Raw genomic sequence first — 21,649 nt, forward strand, 5'->3', positions numbered from 1 at the left:
TCCTTGGCCTGCCCGTGAACACAGCAATCAACAGGGGACTGAAGACTCAGAGGTGCCCTCTTCCCTGCTCAGCCGCCCAGGAGTCCAGGGGCCTGGTTCATGCAACTTTGTCCCAGTGTTGGAGGGGAGAGCGGAGCCAGTGAGCCTGAGCCTGGCTTGTTCCAATCATTTAATACATTCAAGAATATTTAACAGAACAAAATACAAAAGCCGACCTGCCGGCAGGAGCCTCTGGTCCCGGGAGATGCAAACATCGCTGGCCTCTGCAGTGAGCCTGTGCTTGAGGGGCAGAGGCAGCCAACGTTCCGGCTCACAGACAAGGTGCTGGGAGCAAATGCAAGCAGTTGGCACCTCAGAACACCACTTAAATATACACGACTATCCACAATCATTCCCAAGAAGCCAACAGCGTTAGGGCCTACTGGAAAAGGCAAAAAAGTACTGCTTCTGTTAAATAAAACAAGGAGCGCTCTGGGCTCCTCTTCCCTGTCAGCTACAGAGGGTGCGGTGCCCGGCCAGGCACCCCCGCCATACGCTTTGGGTGTGGCTGCTGAGCTCCAGCCAGGCAGGCCCAGGCCAGGCCTCCCCATGACCCGATTCCCAAGTGGGGAGTGCTGCCCATGTGGGCACAGCTGTGAGTAGGGACCACCTTCCTGTAAGGGACTCTGCCAGTACCTTTCAGAGCAGAGTGGCGCCGGGGTGGGGCCGATGTGGCAGGAAGGGGCAGAGCTATGAACTCAGACTCAGGGAAGTTTTCTCACTTATGAGACAAAGCTGTTCTCCCAAATATAACATAATAAATAAACAAGAATGCGACTACAGATCAAAGAGACGTGGGCAGGCCTGATCGAGGGCACCCAAAGGTGACAGTGAGAACTTGTAAAATCTGTATAGAGAGAGATACATAAAACGATGACCCTCCCAGGACAGCCACTCAAGCACGAGAACTGCACAGCAGAGGCAGAATTGAGCTCTGCAGGGGGCAGCGGAACTGGTGTTTCGGGGGCTCCGCCTGGGAGTTGGTGTCTGAGCAAGTCATCATCTGCGGGAGTCGGTGTCTGTGGAGGGGCTTCACCTGGGAGCTGGTGTCTGTAGGAAGTCAGCATCTGTGGGAGCCAACAGCATTTCGCCTGGGAGTCAGCGTCTGTAGGCAGGTGGCATCTACGGAAGTCTGCATCTGTGGGGAGCACTGCCTAGGAGTCAACACGTGTGGGGTCAGGGTCTGTGTGGATCACCCGGGGGGTATGGGACTTGACTGCTCACCCAGCCTCTCCTTCTGTAGCTGAAAATGGGGCAGCTGTCTCTGGGAGGGACAGGGGGCATTCTAGCTGCCCAGTGACCATGGTCCCACAGGCCTCATGCATGCACGGTCCACTCCATCACGCCACCCTCCTGGCTGGACAATACAGACATGTGGAAATCCTGGTCTAGAACCTCGTGCTTGGATGCAGACCTCCTGGGTCCTGCTGGTGGTAGTGAGCCTCCTCTGTGGTGGCCATGCTTCCTCACAGTGCCCTGCAGCGCCAGCACAACTGTATCTGAAGTAACAGGTCTTGGCACTGTTCCCACAAACAGCCGCTCTGCTCCACACACATGGGCATGGGCTCCCTGTCCCCCAGAAGGCTGTGAAGTCTCAGCCTGGACGGAGGCCATCTCAACAGGACATCTTCAAATAAGGCTTTGGTTCTAAAGACTGCCACAGGAGCTCTGGTGTGGGGGCGACAGGTGTGGCGGGGGACACACCACCCACGCCATAGTACCACAAGGCCCCAGACAACTTCCACCATCACAGCCCGGGGAGGCCCCAGTGCCTGGGGCAACGGGCTGCCCCTGCCAGGACAGCTAAGGCACTTTCTCAAATTTTTGCCTTGGAGGAGTAAGTCCCAGCAATTCAGAATGACTTTAAATGACACTGCTCGGGCACCCTACAGTTGTTTACTTCTTTCTCCTGCTACTTCCTGTTTTATTCCTTGCTTTTACCATTTAACACTGTCCAGATTTTCAGTTTTATCTCTACACTTATTAAAACTGTTTTAACTTTGGTACTAAGAAAACAGGACCTATTTTCCCCAATATTGTGCACAGCACAGAACTTTTAACTAGAACTCTTTATGAACAATTCTTCTGACTAGAACTTAAGTGAGGGCTGGGAGTCCAAGCCCTTCAAAGCTGGAGGATGGGGGCGGGGACCCTGAACTCTTCCCTGTCGGCAGGAGCCCAGAGGCATGAATTCATTAACAGGAGGAGATCCCAAGTGCAACACACCATTTCAATCACCTGCTGGCTCAGGTTTGTAAACACCTGAATCGTGTTGGCAAGGACAGCCCCGTCACGTGGACATGGTGGCACAGCACTTGAACCAGGTCATCTAACAGGCAGAGGCCGCTCTGCTCAAGTGCCAGGAAGCAAAGACTCTGCCAGGTATCTGTCCCCACTTGGTCATCACTGGGACCCACACTGTAGAACCCAAGAACCCTGGGCTGAAGCTTCACTAAGCCTTGTGAGCTTCCTGTGTGAGTCAATCCCTTTCCTCGGTTTGGCTGTGACTGGACCTTTTCTTTATCTCACAGCATTTAGTTAGTTCAGTGTTCACTTCGCAAGGAAGCCTTCTGTAGCACATCGGTGTGGGTGGTGTGTCAGGAGGCCTGCCACAGGCCCGAGTTTTGAATGGAGCCCGTGCTGAAGGCTAGCAGCCCAGAGTTGCTGGAAGCTTAGCTAGTGGTGCGTGGTAACGAAGGGAACGGTGCAGACTGCAGGCAAATAGCCATCAGACAGCTTCCCGGGGTGTGCTCAGGTCTCAAAGTACTTGTAGATGGCCGTCACGTACAGCATCACATTCTGCCAGTCTGGCCGCTCTGTCCGCACCATCTCGTTAATGTCCTAAGAGAAGAAGAAGCTCAGGTCACATACCGGTTTCCTGGCTGGTCACGAACTCTCAGGTGGGACACGCTTAGGGGCTCTCAGTCTCAGCCCAACTACACCTTTTGAAAGCACTTCCTCCCTTTGCACTGGCCTGTCCCAAGACCCTGAGAGCCTGCTCTATGCTGCTGAGCCCACCCAGAGTCACTCCTGCCCACCCACCACAGCCTGCCCGAGAATAAGGGGGGCTCACTTTCTCTGGGGGGGCTTTCTCCCTGCCAGCCCCTATACCACTCATGAGAGCCTGTCCATAGCACCATGCTGGGAACTCCTCTGTGTTAGGGCTCTCCAAGCTCTGCATTTGAGCGACATCCACCCACTTTCTAGGCTGATAGAGGCAGAGGATGGCTGGACTGTACCTTCTAGAGACAGCTTGTTAGTACATTACTCCTGAGCCCAAGGGTTCAGCCCAGGGGAAGGTGGGCATGAGGAGGAGTCCAGCACAAGGTCTGGGCTCGGCCCAGGGTAAGGTGAGCATGAGAAGAGTGCAGCACAAGGTCTAGGCTCAGCTCAGAGGAAGGAGAGCGTGAGGCAGAGTGTGGCCAAGGTCCACAGTCAGGAGCTACCTCCCAGAATGCCCACGGGCAGGGAAGACCCAGCGTGTGAAAAGCACTCGACTGTCTCTACTTAGGGCTCTGTCACCCCATTCCCTCCCATGGCCACCCAGGAGCTGCACTGTGGCCAGGCAAGTACATTGCCCTGTGACCCCAGTTTGAGCTTAACAAGATGACGTTCATCCTAGCATGAAGCTGAGCCCTGCAGGGGTGCCTGGGGGAAAAGACTCACCAGTGTGGATTTGATGCCAACACTTTCTGCTGCCTGAAAGGCTAGCGTGAAGTTCCGTCTCTGCAAGAGAAATAGTGTCACTGCGGTGTGAGGAAGGTGTAGCAGGACAGGCCACACGGCTGTTTGGTTGCTCTGGGGAGGCATTAAGGGACAGTGGCACTGCCTCCGAGGTGGTGCCGAACACCCTGTTCCCGGGAGCCCTCCAAGTCCAGCCTCTGATGCTGGCCTGAGAGCACGGTCCCAATGATTCAGCAAGGATGCCTCTGTCCCTCTTCCTCACCCAACCCTCCCTGTGTGACGAGGATCGCAGGGCAGTAGCTCTGTAGCCTCACCTTGTCCTGGCTGTTGAGCTCCTGGTATGGAATGTGGGCAGGCAGGTACGTGTGCAGGAGGGCGCAGAAGGCCAGCCCGTCGTTCCAGCTGCTGCTGAAGTTCGTAATGTCAATATTCTGAAGAAGAAGATCATGTGAGTGACAGGGCACTGATCTCAGGAGGATGCCGTGGAGGACAGAAGGGCCTCTGCAAGACACACCCAGCCTGGCTGGGCAGGGTGGCCTCTAGAGAAGCCACAGCAGGTGAGGGGCTGTATCCTAGGACCCACCTGGTATCTGCGGCCCTTTTATTGGCTCCTCCATCCCTCTCACCATTCTTCCTGCAGCCACAAAATCAGCAACGGCATGTCACACTCTCCCACTGTGGGACAGCACGGCCACAGCGTCACCCAGGCCTCATATGACACGTTCCCATCGGGATGACAACCCGCACGCCGTGAGGCCCCTAGGCTGCCAAGGCCTACCTCCACCGTGGCAGATGCAGGGGATGCAGGCTGCGGGAGTGACAGGAGGAACTGAGATCTCGGCGTCCCTGCCCTCTTCACTATGCTGATACTGCACTGACGGGGAAAAGCCAACGGGAGAGAAACCACCAGCACCTCGGCATGGAGTGTGCAGCTGAGACGTAAGCTGACTGCTGCTTTCTCCTGTGCCCTACTGTTACTCGACAGAATGAATGCTAGACCCAGTTCTGCTGACCTGGCTACTTGGCAAAGTCCTTGAATATGAACCAGGAAACGTCACGTCGAGGAAAACAGCTGACAGCATTTGCAGCCAATGATAAGATTCAAGTTTTCACGTGAAAATTGGTTTTTGAAGCTTGTATCTGCTACTGTAAGCCTGATAGCTCCTAACACTTAGAGACATTTTTGACAAGATTGCTGAGGGGACTAACAGATGTAATTTTTTAATAATGGAAGGTGTCAACATTTGAAAGATCCACCTAACTTGCAGAACCAATGCCTAGTGCGTGAGGGTACAGCCATGCTGAGTAAGAAGAACATCAGTGCCAGTCCCGCCAAAGGACACTGGCGTCAGGCTGGCCAAGGGATTCTGGTGGATGGAGGCGAAAAGTCACTGATTCCTTTCAGATTCTACAACTACCTCTCAGGAAACCACTACTTGTCGAGTTTCGGTGTAGTGTTAGACACGAGTACAGGCAGTCTCTGGGTTCTGAACGAGATCCGATCCTACAGGTACATATGGTTCTTACTCAGTGTCAGTTAGTCAAATGTTTGCCTTAGTATACAGTATATATTTTACCTTTCTATGCATATAAAACACTTAAGAAACACCTCCATCCCGCACAATGTTTCCATGAGCATCACAAAGTAGTGCGTGCGTTCCTTATTATGAACCTCTGTATGTATTTAACTCATGGGGCAGTGTATTCTTAAGTACGAGTTGCCTGTAAGTTGGACGTTCATAACCTGGCGACTGCCTGTATCTGAAAAGGCTGTTAGAATATTCCTGCCTTTTCCAACCATGTATCTGTGTTTGGCCGGACTTTCTCCAAACCCTCTCACCAACACAGTAGGTCCAGCATACTGAAGGCAGATGCAGAAACGAGAACCCAGCTCCTTTTATTAAGCCAAATGGAAAAGCTGCGAAAAGGGAAAACAATGCCACCTTTCTATTTTTTTTTTTTTTATTTATTCTGGAAAAAAGTTATTTTTCATAAAAAATGTTATTTAACACATAAGTTTATGATTATTTTAAAAGGAATACTTAGTATCATGGATTGAATTATGTCCCCGTCTTCCCCTGCAAAATGTGTGTGTCAACTTGGTTAGGCCATGATTCCCAGTACTGCATGGTTGTCCTCCATTTTGTGATTGTAATTTTATGTTGAGAGGATCAGGGTGGGACTATGACACCACCTTCACTCAGGTCACCTCCCTGAAACAAGGTAAAGGGAGTTTCCCTGGGGTGTGGCCTGCACCACCTTTTATCCCTCAAGAGATAAAAGGAAAGGGAAGCAAGCAGAGAGTTGAGGACCTCATACCACCAAGAAACAGCACCAGGAGCAGAGCATCCTTGGGACCTGGGGTCCCCGTGCCTGAGAAGCTCCTCGACCAGGGGAAGATTGAAGACAAGGACCTTTCTCCAGAGCTAACAGAGAGAGCAAGCCTTCCCCTGGAACTGACACCCTGAATTTGGATTTTTAGCCTGCTTTTTACTGTGAGGAAATAAATTTCTCTTTGTTAAAGCCATCCACTTGTGGTATTTCTGTTATGGCAGCACTAGATGACTAAGACACTTAGCTATTTCCCAGTTTAAACCTTGGAAGCAAGAATGCTGATGGGCATGTCCACACACATATGAATGCCACTCTGATGCCATGCCCCACTGGCGTGGAAGAGCAGGGGCTTGGAGCTGCCCTGCTCTGTCACTTTGCTGGGCCTAAGCGCTGCTCCAACGCGGAGCCCCCCTGGCCTGGGGAAGGAAGGGCTCAGAGTTGTCCTGCTCAGAGTTGCCCTGCTCTGTCGCCTCGCAGCAGACTGTGTGTGCTAAGGAGAGTCATGGTGCAGCTGGTCGCCCAGTGAGGGGACTCTAAGGAAAGACTCACTGCAGGTCAAACACCTCTGCTGTTGGTGGTCTGAAGATGTAAACATTTCACAGGTGTCGTGGGGTACTAGGAGCCAATCAGTGCTGAACCATGGCTGGTGAGCATATCACCCTTCTTTTAAGAGGTGCCTTACTCTACATTCAAATTAAATGCCACCTGGGATATGTTATTATGTGACATTGCCACTCAGCTGGTATGCAGCCTTTACCCTTATTTGCCAGAATTATTTTCAAGATCAAACTGTACACTTAGATTGTACTAATTCACACACTTTGGGTAAAATTTGGGCCCAGGGAGGGACAAAGAGAGAGCACTTCCCAAGTACTCGTTTTTTCTTTTATTTTTTAGTTATGCTTTAAGTTAAAAAAATATAAAATAAAATAAATTTTTTTTTTAAGTTAAAGTTTACAAATCAAGTCAGTCTCTCACCCAAGTGCTCTTGTTTTTTGTCTACTTCCTGCGGCCTCAACTGCTTCTGGAGCCCTGGTGGTGCAGTGGTTAAGGGGTTGGCTGCTAACCAAAAGGTTGGCAGTTCAAATCTACCAGCTGTTCCTTGGAAACCCTATGGGGCAGCTCTACTCTGTCTTATAGGGTCGCTAAGAGTTGGAATCGACTCGACAGCAAGGGTTTGCTTTGGTTTAGTTTTATCTGCCTCCAGAGCGAGTTTCCCAGGTGACTGAGGAGGTCCAAGGTTTACTGTTTAAGGCAAACCATCTGCTCCTGGGGATATTTCTTATTCCTCCTGGAATAAGTGACCCACAGGATGATACAAGTACTGTGAACACAGCCTCATGAGCAGGTCCTGACTTCCAGGAGAGACACACACACACACACACACACACACACACAGACAGGTGCACATATAAACACATACACACAGACACGCAAGGCACACACAGACACATAAACATACACAAATATGCACATAGAGACACACATGTATACACAGACACAAGGCAAATACACACATGCACAGACACACATGCAGATAGATACACAGAGACAAATACACACACACACACATATAAATGTTGCCTCTCCTATCTCTTGTGTATCTCAGGAAGCATGGTCGGGCAGTCAACTTCATCTGGGATGAAATGAGGTCTTGGGGAGGGACGTGACCTGTCCAAAGTCCTTGGCTGGCAGCAGGGGAGAACAGAACCCTTGTCCCATGCACCCTGTGGATAGTATCTTCATTTTGGTTCCCAAAATCACCCAGAAACATTTTTGTTTGTTTCTAGATTAAGGCGGCCAAGGCTCAGAGGACCAAGGAGTGGCCAAACCCTATGTCTGGTCTGGGGATGACCTGACAGGCCTGCGTCCACCACCAGTCTGCACCCCTGGAGTTTCACTGCCCCTGTGACCAGGTGCTAGTACAAACAACTGAGGGAGCCGAGCACTGCCACAGAAGCGCAGGCGCAGAGCTTCTCAATAACTTGTCTGAGTGTTCTGTGAGCTACCAACTGCACGTCTGTGCACCTACAGGTCATGCCACTTCTGAAGGAAAACAAATCCCCACTTCCTGCCCTGCTGGCCCCTTCTCCTGCTCCCTGAGATGCAGGGTCTCATGCAGGGCTGCGTACGTGCCGGGCCTCACCGCTGCAGCGCCTCATGGCCAGCAGCCCTCATCAGAGGAAACTGCTGTGCCTCAGATGCCCCAGCTGTGGGAACCAGCCTCTCCAGCCTCCGCTTCCTCATGAAGCAAGGCCTCAGATACTGGAAGAGCGCTTCCCGCCCCCTCAGGCTGCAGTCTCAGTAAAAGTCACGGCTTCACTCAGCTTCACTCATGAAACAAGTCTCCTGGACCTCACGTAAAGGGAGTCGCCTTTAAGTACCCGACAACCGAACTGTCAAATCAAAACAACGAGGCCCAAACCAGGGTGAGCTGGCAGGGTGAGCGTGCAGGTGACAGGCCAGGCTCACAGAGTCAGCCAGTGTCACTGCCAGGATAAGCTGGGAGTGGGTGGCCCACGGGAGAGGGGGTCCTGTGGTCTGGGGAGTGGGTGGGAAGAAAGTGAGGGCTAAGGAGAGACTGTGGAGCTAGAGCAACCAGGCTGGAGACAGGCTGGCTGCAAGGAGGGGGAGGGCGGGCCAGGATGACCCAGGGTTCCTGCTTGCAGGACTGGATGGCAGGTGGCCTCCATCGAGACAGAGGTGCTAGAGGTGGAGTGAGGGTGTGAGCAGAGGAAGAGCTGCACTGTGGGCCTGCCAGGTCTGGAGCTCAGGAAAGGCTGGAAAGAGACACAAGAGGCAGTACCCTCAATGCAAGGGACTGAAGCCGCCCTGGATGTGGTCACCCAGGACAGATGGGGGGGATAGCAGGCAGGAAGAAGGCCTGAGAGTAGGCTTTTCAGAACCCCCACTTGTAAATGCAACACGAGGAGGACAATGTTTCACAGTCACAGCAGGGAAGGCCAGAAAGGAGTGAGGTGGCCCAGAGGCCAAAGGAAGAGTTCAAAACAGGAGAGGCCACATGGATGTAAAAGCCTCAGTTGCACCATGAGCTGGGTTGAACACTGGCAAATTATAACGGGAGGAACAATTACGAATTATGTTTTAAGAAGCCACCCCTGCACAGAGTTCAATGATCTATATTTATGGTGTCACAATATTTGCAGGCACCTGGTTTACAGAGGTTGTCCAGAAATGGAATTTCCATATTTGAAAAGAGCACTCCAGCGTGTGAGAAGAGTTCTTGCCTGTAAACTGCATCTTCTATAACTTCCCTGTGAGCGGGAAGGCCGTCTGTAAAGGGAAACTTCCAGAACTTCCCTGTGAGCGGGAAGGCTGTCTGTAAAGTGCACCTTCCAGAACTTCCCCGTCAGCGGGAAGGCCATCTGTAAAGTGCACCTTCCAGAACTTCCCCGTCAGTGGGAAGGCCGTCTGTAAAGTGCACCTTTCAGAGCTTCCCCGTGAGCAGCAGTGCCATCTGTGACCCTAAGAGGGTCAAGGGCCTCGGCAGGACAGACAGGCTCTGACTCCTCCTTCGACACTGTCGGGAGCAGGCCACCTGATCCCTCTGAAACAAACTATTCTTAAAACCAAAAACTGACTTCTAGAGGGAAAACTCACCTGCTGATGTAAAAAAAAGACTTTCCAAGGTCCACTCATCATAGTCATGGCACTCATTTCTATTTTAAACAGTTTTCTTTTTAAAATAGAGACAGAAAATGCGCTGGTAGTTATAATGCAAGCTCCTGGTTGATGAATTTGGAGTTAGCATTTCATTTTCAGATCAATTCTAAGCTTTTCCATTCTACAAGACAATTCTATGTTTGCATTAAGGTGGACAAAAATGAGAGGGTTATGGTATCTGCCAGGACAGAAGTTCAAAAAGCTTTGCGTACAGACTCGGGTAAGGAGCTCTGCCCTTCTCTCCTAGAAGTGCCTGGTCTTCCTTCTTGGCAACGTCAACCAAGTGGCCTGACTTGCCGGGTAGGGGAAATAGACGGGTGGAGGGATGAATGGGTCCTGCTCAACTTGTCACACCGACACCGCTGCCACCTCTGCCAGGCTGCCTGGATCCTTGGGTAGCCGCCCATTCTCCCCCCACTGCAGTCACGATTGTCCTGCTCAGCCTTCTCTACCTGGCCTTCACGTGGCACCTTGCTGCGTACTCTTCTATATGCACTGAGAGCTAAGGAGTACAGCATGAAAGCCCAGAAATTACACAAACCTTTGGCAAAACACAAAGATACAAAATGTCATAGACTATCTGAAATGTTTTAATTTGTCTGAAGTTTAATTAAGGGCCATAAATGACACCCCCAAATACCACACGCTCTTTAAATATCTATTATGGTTCGGATTTATTTAAGGAAATGCTGTTTTATGGGCAAGGTGCCAAAAAGCATGAGTCATCTCTTGGCTCATACGAGCAAGCACCAGTGTCCTCGTGGTTGTCTGCAAGGTTTTGAGCGGTGTCTACAGGTTCCTGCACAGCAGGGGCAGAGCTCTTTAAAGCCAGCTGCACAGGGCACTGAGCTGCTGGGCTGCAGCCAAACGTACTGAGTGAGATACCGACAGGCCGACAGCCTGGGCCTCTGAGTGAGATGGTGGGGCCCTTCTGTGTGGTGTGCCAGGGGGGTGTGTGTATGAGGGGGATAACGTCTAAAACAGGAACACTGAAATGAGGGGCATGTGAAAAGACTGCTCAGATCCGGGCTTCAGCTCCATTTGCGCTTGTCCCCCACAAAGCTGTGGCAGACACTTCTCTAGACAGCTGGACAGTTAACAGGACTCCAGTGAGAATCCAGGGCATTCATCATGTAGAAGCGTTAAGAACCATTAAAAGCAAGTGAGATACGAAGCCAGAAAATCATCAGCGTCCGTCCCTGCCCTCCCCGCCATGTCCAGGGTGGGTAGCTCAGGGTGAGCCCCTGAAGGAAGTGCCCTGTGTCTCATGGCCCTGTGTTGTGGGTGTGGGGTCCCAGTCAAGGACCCTCAGTCCTCACTGTGCAGGAGAACCACCTGGAAAGGTTTTTAGCTTATATACATTCAGCCCTGCCTCAGAGGTGCTGACCCAACTGGTCATTTTCTTTAAAGGTCCCCAGTGGAGGACCACCAGTTTAAAAACTGCGGAGGGGGTTAGTGCAATGGCCAGGAATACATGATGTGTGACAACCATGAGTAACAGCGATGCTTCCAAAAGCACTCCCCACCCCTCATTCTTTGGAAGGACTGGGTCACCTCTCTCGCTATCCTGAGTGATCCAACTCTCCTGACCAAGCGGTACTTCCAAGAAATCCAATAGCTGTTCACCAGCTGGAAGAAGGAACTCTAGCTAATAAACAAGGAAGGAGGGACAGGATTTTGCAAACTCTAATAATGATGATCAATGGCTGATAACATCACAGAGACAGCTGGTCCACTGCACCTCTGAATGGACAGACACAATCCCACACAAATGTGACCTGGAATCTGATCCAGCATCTAGTTCTATCCACCACCGTGTACCTGGGACACCACCACAGGGGTGTAATCAGCAAATCTAAAATGCAGGAAACTATAGGGCACACAATCCAGCTTCTTCAGAAAGAAAGACTGAAAGGAGAAAAAAAGGGGGAGGGGGTTTGTAGGCTGAGAGGGACTTAAAAGAGACAAATTTTTCAAATGCAGTGTATGGGCTTTGGTTGACTCTTAATTCAAACAAACCGACTGTAAAACCATTATGATTCAATCAGGGAGTTTGAACTCTGGCTAACTATTTGATGACAATAAACGTCTAGGATTTGCTTTTGAATCACTGCAGGGTGGGGGGGTGGTGACGTGTGTTGACTTGTTGCTGGGGGATGCGGTCCATGAAGGTTTGTTTTAATATTCTCTTGACTTCAGTGTATACTTGAAAATTTCCATTTAAAACAAACACACAGCTCAATGACAAAAGGACAAAAAACCCAACTGAAAAACAGGCAAAGGAAGGCATTTCTCTAAAGAAGACATAAAAATGGCCAATGAGCACATGAGAAGATGCTCAACATCAATAGTCATCAGAGGAATACAAATCAAAACACAGTGAGATACCACTTCACACCCCTGGGAGTGCTATAATAAATAAAAAAGACACACAATAACAAGTGTGGTTGTGGACGTGGGGAAACTGGAACCCTGTGCATTGCTGATGGGAATACAGAATGGTGCGGCTGCTATGGAAAAGTCTGGCAGTTCCTCAAAAAGTTACACATGGAAGTATCATATCACTCAGCAATTCAACTCCTAGGTATACACCCCAAAGCACTGAAAACAGGTGTTTGACCTAATACCCGTACACGAATTTTCATAGCACCGCTATTCACTACAGCCAAGAAGTAGAAACAACCAAATGTCCGTCGACAGGTGAACAGATCAACAAGATGCGGTACATCCATACCATGCAATATTTTTCAGCCATAAAAAAGAATTATGTGCTGACATATATCACAACATGGATGAAGCGTGAAAACATCATGCTGTATGACATAAGTCAGTCACAACAGGCCACGAATTGTACGATCCCATTTATGTGCAATATTCAGAAGAAGCAAATCCATAGAGACAGAGAATAGATTTGTGGTTGCCAGGGCTGAGATAAGGGGGGAATAGGGAGTGACCGCTTAATGGGTACAGGGTTTCTGTTTGGGATGATGAAATGTTCTGGAACTAGACAGTGGTGACGGCTGCACAACACTGGGAATGCACTTAGTGCCACTGAATTTTATGGTTAAAACAGTAAATTTTATGTTACGTGTATTTGATATAACGAACTGGCAAATGTTATGAGCTGGCTTATGTCTAATAACCCTGTGCAACAGGTAGATCTCATGAGCAGCTAACTTACCCTGCGGTGTTACTGAGACGCTACACGGCTTAAACTCAGGTGAATTTATTTGGCCCAGCTTTGTAAATAAAAAACTTTTTCTTCGATGCAAACAAACGAACTGCTAAGGGTAAGAGGCAGGATATCAATCACCGTCCTTCACCAGAAGAAAAAACTGAGTAACTCTGATCACCCTATTGTGCATGGTAGTTCCGAAGCTCAAGAAAGGGAGTGGGCCCTGATTTTGTGAAAGAAGTCATCCAGTATGCTCAGGCACGTTCGACTATATGGAAGCTTCATAAAAACAAAACCTAAGTTACAATAATACGTTTTGGGTTTAAAGCGGTATGACATTTTTAGTTAAACAAATCTGTTCTGAAGAGACAGTTTAGAACAGGTCAGCAAACATCATCCTATGAGCCTAGGATGAACGGCCCTGTGTTTACCATAACCCTCCCAGGGAGTCTTCATTGTGGAGACTCCAGGGAGCTGCCACCAGAAGCTGCCACCTGGGCAGCAGCTGATTACTGGACTAGGGCAGGCTGTGCGCATTTTATTAGCAGCTCAGGAATTGGCTGTCTTTTCCACAGACTAAGTTTGGCTTTTGACAGGAGTTACTCCTCACAAAAACCCAACTTCAGCTAAAGGGGGCAGTCACAGTAATGATCTCCAAGCACCATCTACCCTGGTACATGCTGGCCCGAACTAACAAACCTGACTTGGAAGAAGTACAACCAGAATGCTCCTTAGAAGCAAGGATGGTGAGACCACATCTCATGTACTTTGAACATGTTATCAGGAGGGGTCAGTCCCTGGAGAAGGACATCATGCTTGGTAAAGTAGACGGTCAGCTAAAAAGAGGAAAACTTTCAACGAGATGGATTGACGCAGTGGCTGCAACCATGGGTTCAGGCATCGCGACAATTTTGAGTTCAGCGCGGGACCGAGCAGTGTTTCATTCTGTTATGCACAGGGATGCTATGAGTCGGAACCAACCCGGCCACACCTAACAACAACATCAATGCTGGGGGAGGGCCTGGGCCAAGGGGAGGAGAAGGTGCAGGGGCTACACCCCATCCTCACCCCACACCTTCCTGATCTCTTAAGACAACAGGTGTGCCTGAGGGGTGAAAATTAGGAATCCCCAAACATCCTTGGGATGAACTTCTTTAGTTTATCATCAGGGCAAAGGTCACCAATTTCGTATTCAAGCTCTGAAACAGACACATGTAGTGAAACCTGGGGCCTGTGGGCCCTGAAGCCCCCACTCATGGAAGCCCTGTTCTAAGGCCTTTTCTTGAGAAAAGGCCCTTCCATCCATGCTAGCACCTTTGGTGACAGGAAGGGAGTTCTTTACTTCACAAGGCTGATGGTCCTCCACTTTGGGTCCTAAAATTCTTTAGACAATTTGAAATCCATGTATCTAGAAAGCCTTGTTTGGAAAGTAGAGGATGTGGCAACAGTTCCCCTGGTGTTCAGTCAGACGGAGTATTTGACTGTGGGCACATAGTTCACCTTTGAGTCTTAATTTTCTCACGTGCAAAACGGAAGAAACAATCAATTATGGGATATAATAAGGCAAATGCTGTAAGGTACGGAGTGTGGCTCCTGCAGCGGTCCCCTGTCCCCACGCCTCCCCAACTTCTCCCAAGTGAGTGCTGGTTCTACTTTCTGAAACACAGACCAGCATGAAGGATGTCACTACTCCCTCCTCCAAGGACAGGAGACAGTCACAGTGGCTCCCATTCTTCTGGCCAAACCCCTAGAACCTAAGGACGCTCCCCATGTAAGCCAGAGGTGAAGACACAGTGGCTCTACAAGCTGTCACAGGGCCTCCTCATGTCATGGGGTCTCCACAGTGATGACAGCTAAGTGGAACCAGCCCCACATTTCAGGCCCTCAGCACAGTCTATTGAGTGATGTGCTGGTTTAAGAAAACTCTGAGGGAAAGTACAGAAAATCCAGAACTACGTACAGTCCAGAGAATCTGAAAATTTCTATAGTGACAGGCTTAAAAAAAGAAAGGAATGCTTCAGTTCTCTAAAAATGAAGAGATATGACAACACTGTAAAGCATATGGACAGACACAGTATACATGGACTTGTTCAAACGCCTGAAATATGAAAGCTGTAATTTACGTAAAGAGGACGTCTACCACACAGAGATGTCAGTACACTGTCAGGTCAACACACAGTGAACAGATAAGATGGTGCCTGCCTCGCACCCTCAGGGAGATGTAGGTGTGGGCGTATCCTTCCTCTCGAGGTGCTCACATCTCAGAGGACAGTCACCCCAACACCTGGGTGGGCCTGGACGGGTTCCTGGTCCTACCTGGCTGGCACATCATGGCTAATACGGCTGGTCTGACTGAGGGAACCAAGATATCACAGTGCAAGGCAGCAGGAGTACAGCGCTCTTTTGAATCTGTCAGTGTACTAGCTCCATACTTTGGCAGAGGGAAAATGGCAACTCATCTAAAAAATGGTGTCACCTCCTGTGCTTCTCTCCCAGAGTCCCACACCCACTGGCTCACCAACCTTTACCCTAATGTGACACATGGTGATGAGCAGAAACTGTATGGGATCCTCCTCTTGACTGAGTATAATAAGCTACCATCGCTGGAAGAAATGCCACCAACAGAGCTCCATCCACCAAGACCCAGGGCACCAGGGTCCCATGTATTGTGTAGCTTTGTTCCTGGCCCCACACTGACTTCCTCTGGTTTTATTTTGGGTACATACTGGTTAAAAACTCTTTTTGCTGGCTTCTTGATATAAAACACATGGGAATGCCAAAAAAAAAAAAAAAAAAACCAGAGGGTTGACAGCCATCAAAAAGGACCACAACAGTGTGGAGGCAGGTGGCCACTCAAACCTGGGTTCCCACATTGTGCAGGAATGAGTGCTGGCAAGTACAGATCTGAGCCACAAAAAGGGAGAAACTGCCCAGGAAAAGGTATTGTTTAAAGAGGCCTGCAGATATTATCATGTTCCAGAAATAATTCTGAAAGTTCCTTAGGGAACAAGCCATGCTCCAGACTGCATTATACTCCTTCCTTTCATCAATTACCTCCCTGGTTGGGTATAGTAAGTATTCAGTATGTACCTTATGACTGATTTAGTGCACACAAAGATGGAATTTTCACAGGTTTGGAGGTTTTAGGGAGAATTTCCGCTCCACAGATGTATCACCTAGAGTTCCCCAGTGCAGGCTCACAGACGAGGGACAGTGCCACAGTGGACAGAGGTCTCATACCCGCCCCAACAAGGCCATGGCCTGTGTTTGCTCTGTGACTAACTTTCTCTCAAGAATACTGAGACGAACATGTGTTGTACTACAGCAACTAGCAGGGATACAAAAATCCATCTGCCTGCAACCCACGAAAGTGCCTCTTAAATGAGCCTGTCTGTTGCTCTTTGTTATCTCTCCTTTTGGAAGTAGTCATCACTACCTGATGCACTCCCCTCCCTGGAGAAGACTGGCCCTCTTCCCTCACCTTCGTCCATCTCTTGTATTATCTGGCATCTTGTATGCACCACACTGTCCACACTTGTCTTCAGGATACTCTTCAAACCTTCACCTTTCCTACAACGTGCCACCCTTCCCACTTAAAGAGGAGTCTACACAGCAAAGAATTAACCTCAATCTGTATCTCAGACTATACAGCAAGATTAACAAAAGTGACCACAGACTTAAATGTAAAATCTAGAACTATAAACCTTCCAGGAGAAAACCTTTGTGATCTTGGGTTGGGCAAAGATTTTGTACATACCACACCAAAAGCATGCTCCGTGAGGAAAAAAACAAATTTATAAGTCAGACTTCATCAAAATGAACAACTTCTGCTCTTGGAAAGATACCGTTAAGAGAGTGAAAAGACAAGCTGCAAACTGGGAGAAAGTATGTGCAAATCATATATATCTCATACAGATGTTGTACAGAGTACATATAAGAAACTCTCAAAACTCGTTAAGAAAACAAATAACACAACAAGAAAATGCGCAAAAACTGAACAGAAGTTTCACCAAAGATATATGGATGGCCAATAAGCATGTGCTGCTCAGCACTGCTCAGCATTAGATGCTTGGCACTGGTCATTACGAAAATGCAACATTAAAACCACATGATACCACTACCCAGTTTAGAAGGGGTAATGGCTGACCATAAAAAGCCTTGCGAGGGTGAGAAGGAGAAGACAGTTTGGCAGTTTCTTAAAAGTTAAACTTACACCTACCACATACATGATCCACCAAGCCCATTATGTTTATGGCAACACCTATACATGAGTGTTACAGCAGCTTTGTTTATAATGGGCAATAACTGGCAACAATACAAAAGTCCACCAACGGGTGAATGGGTAACCTGTGATAAACCCAGAAAATGGACTACTACTCAGGAAAAAAGGAAATAAACAATCACTTCATGTAACATGAATGAATCTCAAAATAATTATGCAGTGAAAGAAGCCAGACATCCCCTGCCAAATAGTGGATGCTATAATTCCATTTACATAAAATTATAAATAATGCAAATCAAAAGTGACAGAAATCAGATCAATGGTTGCCTGGGAGTGGGGTGGGGGGTGGTGGCTGATGGTGGGTGGGTGGAGAAGCAGGCAAAAAAGAGGGCACGAGGACACTTTGAGGGTGATGGATATGCTCATTATAGGTAGTGATGGTTTTAAAGGTACATGCATGTCAAACTTACGAAACTGTAAATTTTAAATACATGCAGTTTATTATGCCAGTTATACTTCAATAAATCTGTTTTTTGTTTTTTTTTTAAAGAAGAGTCCCAGGGCCACAAACGCATTTAAGTGCACAAGGCCTCTCTCTGCTTTCAAGCTATGTACTTATTCTCTGTGTTTGGAGTTTTGTACTAAATATGGTACAGGTTTAAATCAGAGTAGAACAGGCTGGGTACAGTCCAGATCAAATGACTTGGAAGAAAAGGTGATGTCTGATGGAAGACACCAGATGGGCTCAAAAGGTCACAGGCCATTTCCTGTGTGGCCCAGGACACAATTAGAGCTCAGCTGACTTATTGCCAAGTCCTGCAAATGCAAACACACAGCTTAAGTAAAGTAGATGTCTTTACCAGGTTGTCACTTATTCCCACCCTCATACTGCCGACTCTACCAGATTCTCTCTGAGAGGCAATGTTTTTGTTAGAGGGCACCAGAAGGCTCTGCCAGGTCAATATAACATTATTAGCTTCCCTGCTTGCTTAAACAAAAGCTAACAGTCTCTTGGCAGACTGGAGTTTTCAAGCACCTGTTTTAAAACAAAAAACTCATTGGTGTTGAGTTGATTCTGACTCATGGCGACCCTACAGGCCAGAGTAGAACTGCCCCATAGAGTTTCCAAGGAGTGCCTGATGGATTCAAACTGCTGACCTTTTGTGTTAGCAGCCGTAGCACTTAACCACTACACTACCAGGGTTTCCAAGCACAGCCATAGCAATACTTCTGGCCCCACACCCTCTGCAGAAGCTCACTATGCCCCTACCAATGGGTGGTGTCTACTTCCCTCCTTTTATAAGCAGGCAGCCCTTGTGACTGACTTGTCACAGAGCATGTGGCAGGAGAGACCAGTCGTAGTAAGTAAGACAGTGTTGGCATGTTTTTCTCGAGGGACCCTGCCCTGGGAACCCAGCCACCAGGTTGTGAGAAACCCCAGGTCGCACAGAGAGGCCACACGTGGGTACTGCAGTCACAACCCAGTAAAGTCTCTGCCACTGGCCAGCACCAACTATCACACAAGTGAGTGAGAGAGCCTTCAGCTGATTCTAGCCACAGCAGGTGAGGATGAGTGGTGTGGAGAGGTGCTGTACCTACTAAACCACACCCAAATTGCAAATTCATGAGCTAAATAAATATTATCATTTTAAGCCATTAAGTTTTGGGTGGGGGTTGTTTCATAGCAGCAGATAACCAGAATAGCCTTCTTTCTCCTGAATCTAAAGAGCCCACTCAGAAAGAAAACTAGTTTCTCCCCATCCCTGCAGCGTCTAGGGCTAATTACTCCTTCCGTAATTAAATATTATGAGGCAGCAATAGGACATCTTTACAAATAACCTGCTTCTACAATTAGAAGAGTCACCCTAGATGGCTCTTCAGGCCAAACTCATTTGTGAATACCCAGTGCAACGGTGTAAGTAATAACATTTACCTGCCAAACGTGAACTCCGTGGAGAGCTGACGTCCTGGCCAAAGTAGATGAGGCACAAGGAAAACATGGTTTCTCAGGAGGTAAGGCAGAAAGGGACTGTGAGTGATGGGCCAACTGCACACTCTTTGAGATGACAGATAAAGATTATCTAACCCCGACAGTTCAATGATTCTGTATTTAGCAATATAGTTAAGCACCTCTTGAAAACATCATGTATCTGATTTCGCTTCTATGCCTCATAGTAAGGATATTTTCTTACTGGAAACTTGCAGAAGAATCTGGCAGCTCCACAGAAAGTACCCAGGGCTGCGAGGGGGAGACCCAATCGTCTGACTTCAGGCAGGCATGGTGACCCTCTGATTTGCTGTTTCCTCACTATGCACCAGGCCTACGTGAACTCCAGGAGCTTGTCTCAAGCCTCACTTTATCCAAATTCCTTCTAAGAATGTAATTCTGGGGGTTCTTTCAGATTTTATCTAAGAAAATCCATTCCTGAGACAATTTCTTAACACTAAGACCTTTGGCAATCAGACCACTTTACATTTGGCAGGTTTTCTCTAATCAGCAGGAAAATAATGAAGGGAAAGGGAACAGAAGCTTGAGTTAAGGAGGAAGTCTCTCATGCCCCCGTCCTTCCTCCTCTAAGGCGCCCATGAGCCCATTCTATTGAAGTCACAACGGCTCTTCAGAGAAATTGCTATTGCTGTGTGCAGGCCATACCCACTGGCCCCTGAAGAGCACCTGGGCGGGGCAGATTTCCAAGTCTCTGGAAGATGCTCAGCATGAGAATCGTGAATAGCACCACTTAAGAGCTAGTGTTCTACGTAATGTCTACACGCTGCCACCTATGTAGGAAAATCTAACTTGTGACAGCCAGGAGAAAAAAAAAACAGTATTCTCATCTATACTGAAGAGGCTCAACAAGCTGGTTTACAGCAACGGTCCTAATCAATCAATTACAGAAATTACAGCCCTGACATTTCTGGAAACAGATGTTAACAGTTGCTGTCAGAATCATGTTTAGGAAGAATGCAGTAAGTAGACTGCAATTCTGGGAAAACTTTGTTTCCCAGCTGCTGTGTTTGGCACTGAGAGGAACTCCCTGAAAAACAGGAAGCAGCTCTCCCACTGCATGGCAACCCCAAGCTATCATCTAATCTCTGCTGTGTGCAGTGAGGGCCCAGGAGAGCCAAGATGGGGGTACCTTGGATTTCCCTGGTGGTGTTTGGTGGAATGTGGAGTTCTACCTAGCCACTGGGAGCATTCTGGATTAAGACATTTTGTCATCAGAACGGAGGATGAGAAGGATCTGGGTTTTTTTTAACCACTCCTCATGAGAATACAGAGGTCTGCATAAAGAACGGGTGGGACTACAACACATTGGACCATTCTTTTTTCCCCTTTGTTCAAGTATTTTTAACCCCTGAAACACAGTAATATCTATAAACAATAAAATCTTTTTATATACTTAGTTTCCATGCAAAGTGACAATGTAAAATGAAAAATTTTAGACTTTCAATCTAGATTCAACTCATACCAAAACGCTTATCTACTGCCTGCACCTTTTTTGGTTTTCAACTCTGGGAAGCCATTCCAGTGACCTAAGATTCCAGTTACAGAACAGGAAGTCAATCTGCCCGAGCTTTGGTATGACTATCAGGCATTCCTGATGCACCACTGACCCTGTATTATCTACTGGCAGGACTCCCAGCTTTCCCCTAACCATTCACGTCCACACTCCCCTGCCCAGTCCCAACAATGATCACGGAGAGAGGAAGCTAGGAAGGAGGAATGGGAGAGGAAGAGAAGGAGCAGGGAAAAGTGGCATTCTTTCATGTTTTGCCAAGAGAAACTGTACTCTCTTTTATAAAAAGGGGTATCAGTAGTACTCATAGCCCACTTTCAACTTCCATGTTGCGACAGTTAAGGGGAAGAGGAACCATACGTGAAAATGAAGTTTCTCCACTCCCTTGCTCTTCCAGCATGCAGTACAAGAAGAATCAGAACCAAGGTTAGGAAAGCTACCTTGATACATACACTCTACTCACTGCAGAAGCTTCCCGATGTTGCAAACGCTTAGTGGCCGAAGGGTATGACTGACATAAGGTGCTAGCTTCATGCCATTCATAAAATTCATAACATTTACCATTAGAACTTTCCTTTGTCCTATTTATCTGCAGGTATTTTATTATTACAAAGGGAGCTCTGAAGAACTGAGCTATTTTTATCTGTTCATTAGTTCTTACTCTACAGACTGTTCAATCTATAGGACACACAATTCTGGGAGAATAAAGAATAAGTGCCCCTTTGCTTTTGCTTAGTGAAAGGGGGTCTGGAAAATTTAAATAAAAAAGAACCCAAAGAGGAAGCATGCTAGAAACTTCAGGCTATGGTGGAGTGAGGAGATCAACAAATCCTCTCCTCCCTCCAAAAAATATAAAACTGAACCAAATTTTACTTTGTCTGATATTAATACAGCTACTCAAACTTTGATTACATTCAGCATAGTTTATCTTTTTCCAGTGTGTTTCTTCTTGGTAGGTTGAGTCTTACTATTTATGTTCTTAGTGATTACTTT

The 21,649-nt window shown here is 48.0% G+C and overlaps 1 protein-coding gene across 5 annotated transcripts in view; it reads right to left on the bottom strand.

Annotated features, from left to right (window-relative positions):
* Nucleotides 1-156: 156 nt before the first annotated feature.
* The window catches only part of SPECC1L (sperm antigen with calponin homology and coiled-coil domains 1 like), a 181,047-nt gene continuing 159,554 nt past the window's right edge, over nucleotides 157-21,649 (bottom strand). For 3 of the 5 annotated variants that reach the window (XM_003419169.3, XM_064272411.1, XM_064272413.1), the window contains 3 exons: nucleotides 4,038-4,154; nucleotides 3,706-3,765; nucleotides 157-2,880 (listed from right to left, as the gene is read on the bottom strand). In XM_003419169.3, coding sequence (XP_003419217.1) covers nucleotides 2,791-2,880; nucleotides 3,706-3,765; nucleotides 4,038-4,154 — 267 coding nt within the window. In that variant the 3' untranslated portion in view covers nucleotides 157-2,790. Of the gene's footprint in view, nucleotides 2,881-3,705; nucleotides 3,766-4,037; nucleotides 4,155-21,649 lie in introns of those variants that run through there. The other 2 variants (XR_010318604.1, XM_010598715.3) reach the window with 2 other exon arrangements.

This window comes from Loxodonta africana, chromosome 19, assembly GCF_030014295.1.
Source record: "Loxodonta africana isolate mLoxAfr1 chromosome 19, mLoxAfr1.hap2, whole genome shotgun sequence".
Lineage (NCBI taxonomy): Eukaryota > Metazoa > Chordata > Mammalia > Proboscidea > Elephantidae > Loxodonta > Loxodonta africana.